Here is a 1421-nt window from a genome sequence, read left to right as displayed (position 1 = left end):
AGGCTGGCCGGAGAGGATTGACATATTCGATTTTTGTTTTTCCGTTGCTCCAGCCGGCCAGCCGTGCCTACGGCGAGAAAAGGAGCGTCCGACCCGGTCCGATCTCGCGCTCCAGCGGGAACGCCGAGCGCCTCGGACGCCAAGCGGAAACGGCGTTCCGAGGCGGGGCGCGGTGGCGATCGCCGGTCGGCGCCTTCGCGGCCGGCCGGCCCGGTGGGTTGCCACGGCACATGCGCCGCGCGCCGTCGCCAGGCCCCGCCGCCGCCCCGCCAGAGCAGCGGCGAGATGGGAGGCGGTCGGCGGGTGACATCGGCTCTTCGAGCGAGCTTTCAGCTCACTTTGACGACGCTAGGAAAATCAATTCGTGGAATCCAGTCCGAGATGCAGTGAGGCGGAGCCTACCCTGACCGGCGAGCGAGAATGCCGGCGGCGGCGCTCGGCCGGCGACGACGTCGGCGTGCGTCGCGGCGGCGGCGACGCTGACGTCGAGGAGGGTGTCTGCGAGTGCGCCGACGGCGTCCGCATTGGCGGCGCTCGCGGTGCCCGCCTAGTGGTAGCAGCTGTCTCAGAGCACAAAGTCAAAGAGCAGAGCGCTACTAAGCTCACCGCGTCGAAGCGGATAGTATCGAATTTATTTCAAAATCTGCAGGCGCGGAAAATTTTGAAGAAATTTGCAGTCGGGCCTGATTTTCATCAAGATCTTTCAAATTTGCGGTGTGGAGTTTTGGGGGGTCGGGGTGGGTTAGGGTTAGGGTTATTAGGGTTAGAGGGTTAGGGTTAGGGTTAGGGTTAGGGTGTTAGGGTTGGGCTATAGTCTTGTTGTGTCTGTATATGCCAGCGTTGCAGGGTTCTGCGCTGGGTCTGGCCCCAAGACTCAGCCCCGCACGCTGACCCCACCAAATGCCGCCTCAGGGCGCCAGCCACCTCTTACACGCGGCCGGCGCCCTCTCGCGGCAAAAGGGTCGAGCGAGCGGGCAGAGTCGCGCGGTGTCTGCGCACCCGCGTGCCGATGGGCGGCACACGCAACCGAGAGAGGCCCTGTCACGCCGCCAGTAGCGTTCCGCACTCCCCACGCCACCAAATGCCGCCTCAGGGCGCCAGCCTTCTCTCCCAGCAAGACGCCCCGGGGCACGACGAGCGCGGTGCCGTTTCTGGTGGCCTCTACCGGGCTCGGCGGACCGGGCAGCGCGCGATGAGAGCATTGCGCCGGCCAAGGCATCGTCGCGGGCCCGTCGCGCGCTCAACCTGGCCAAGAAGAAGGAGGACAACTAGGCACCAGACAACTAGGCGCCTGAGACGGGTCTTCGAGCAGGAACGCAGGCCGTTCATGCTCGCCATCAAAGAGCTGCGTCCTCCGGCGGCCGCCTGCGCTAGAAGTGATCGGCGCCAGAGCCGGTAGGTGCGCGCGGTCCGTCGCGGGA

General features: G+C 65.6%; 1 protein-coding gene across 1 annotated transcript; it reads right to left on the bottom strand.

Moving 5' to 3' along the window:
• Positions 1-67: 67 nt before the first annotated feature.
• Positions 68-310, bottom strand: EMIHUDRAFT_317988 (hypothetical protein; the record flags this gene model as incomplete). The annotated part of the gene is made up of 1 exon (XM_005762526.1): positions 68-310. One exon carries the CDS (start codon positions 308-310, stop codon positions 68-70), a length of 243 nt encoding a protein of 80 aa, XP_005762583.1.
• Between the last annotated feature and the right edge of the window lie 1111 nt (positions 311-1421).

This window comes from Emiliania huxleyi (genome assembly GCF_000372725.1).
Source record: "Emiliania huxleyi CCMP1516 unplaced genomic scaffold EMIHUscaffold_6719, whole genome shotgun sequence".
Classification (NCBI taxonomy): domain Eukaryota; phylum Haptophyta; order Isochrysidales; family Noelaerhabdaceae; genus Emiliania; species Emiliania huxleyi.
Note: the sequence above shows the minus strand (reverse complement) of the source record. Positions and strands in the feature narration are given on the sequence as shown.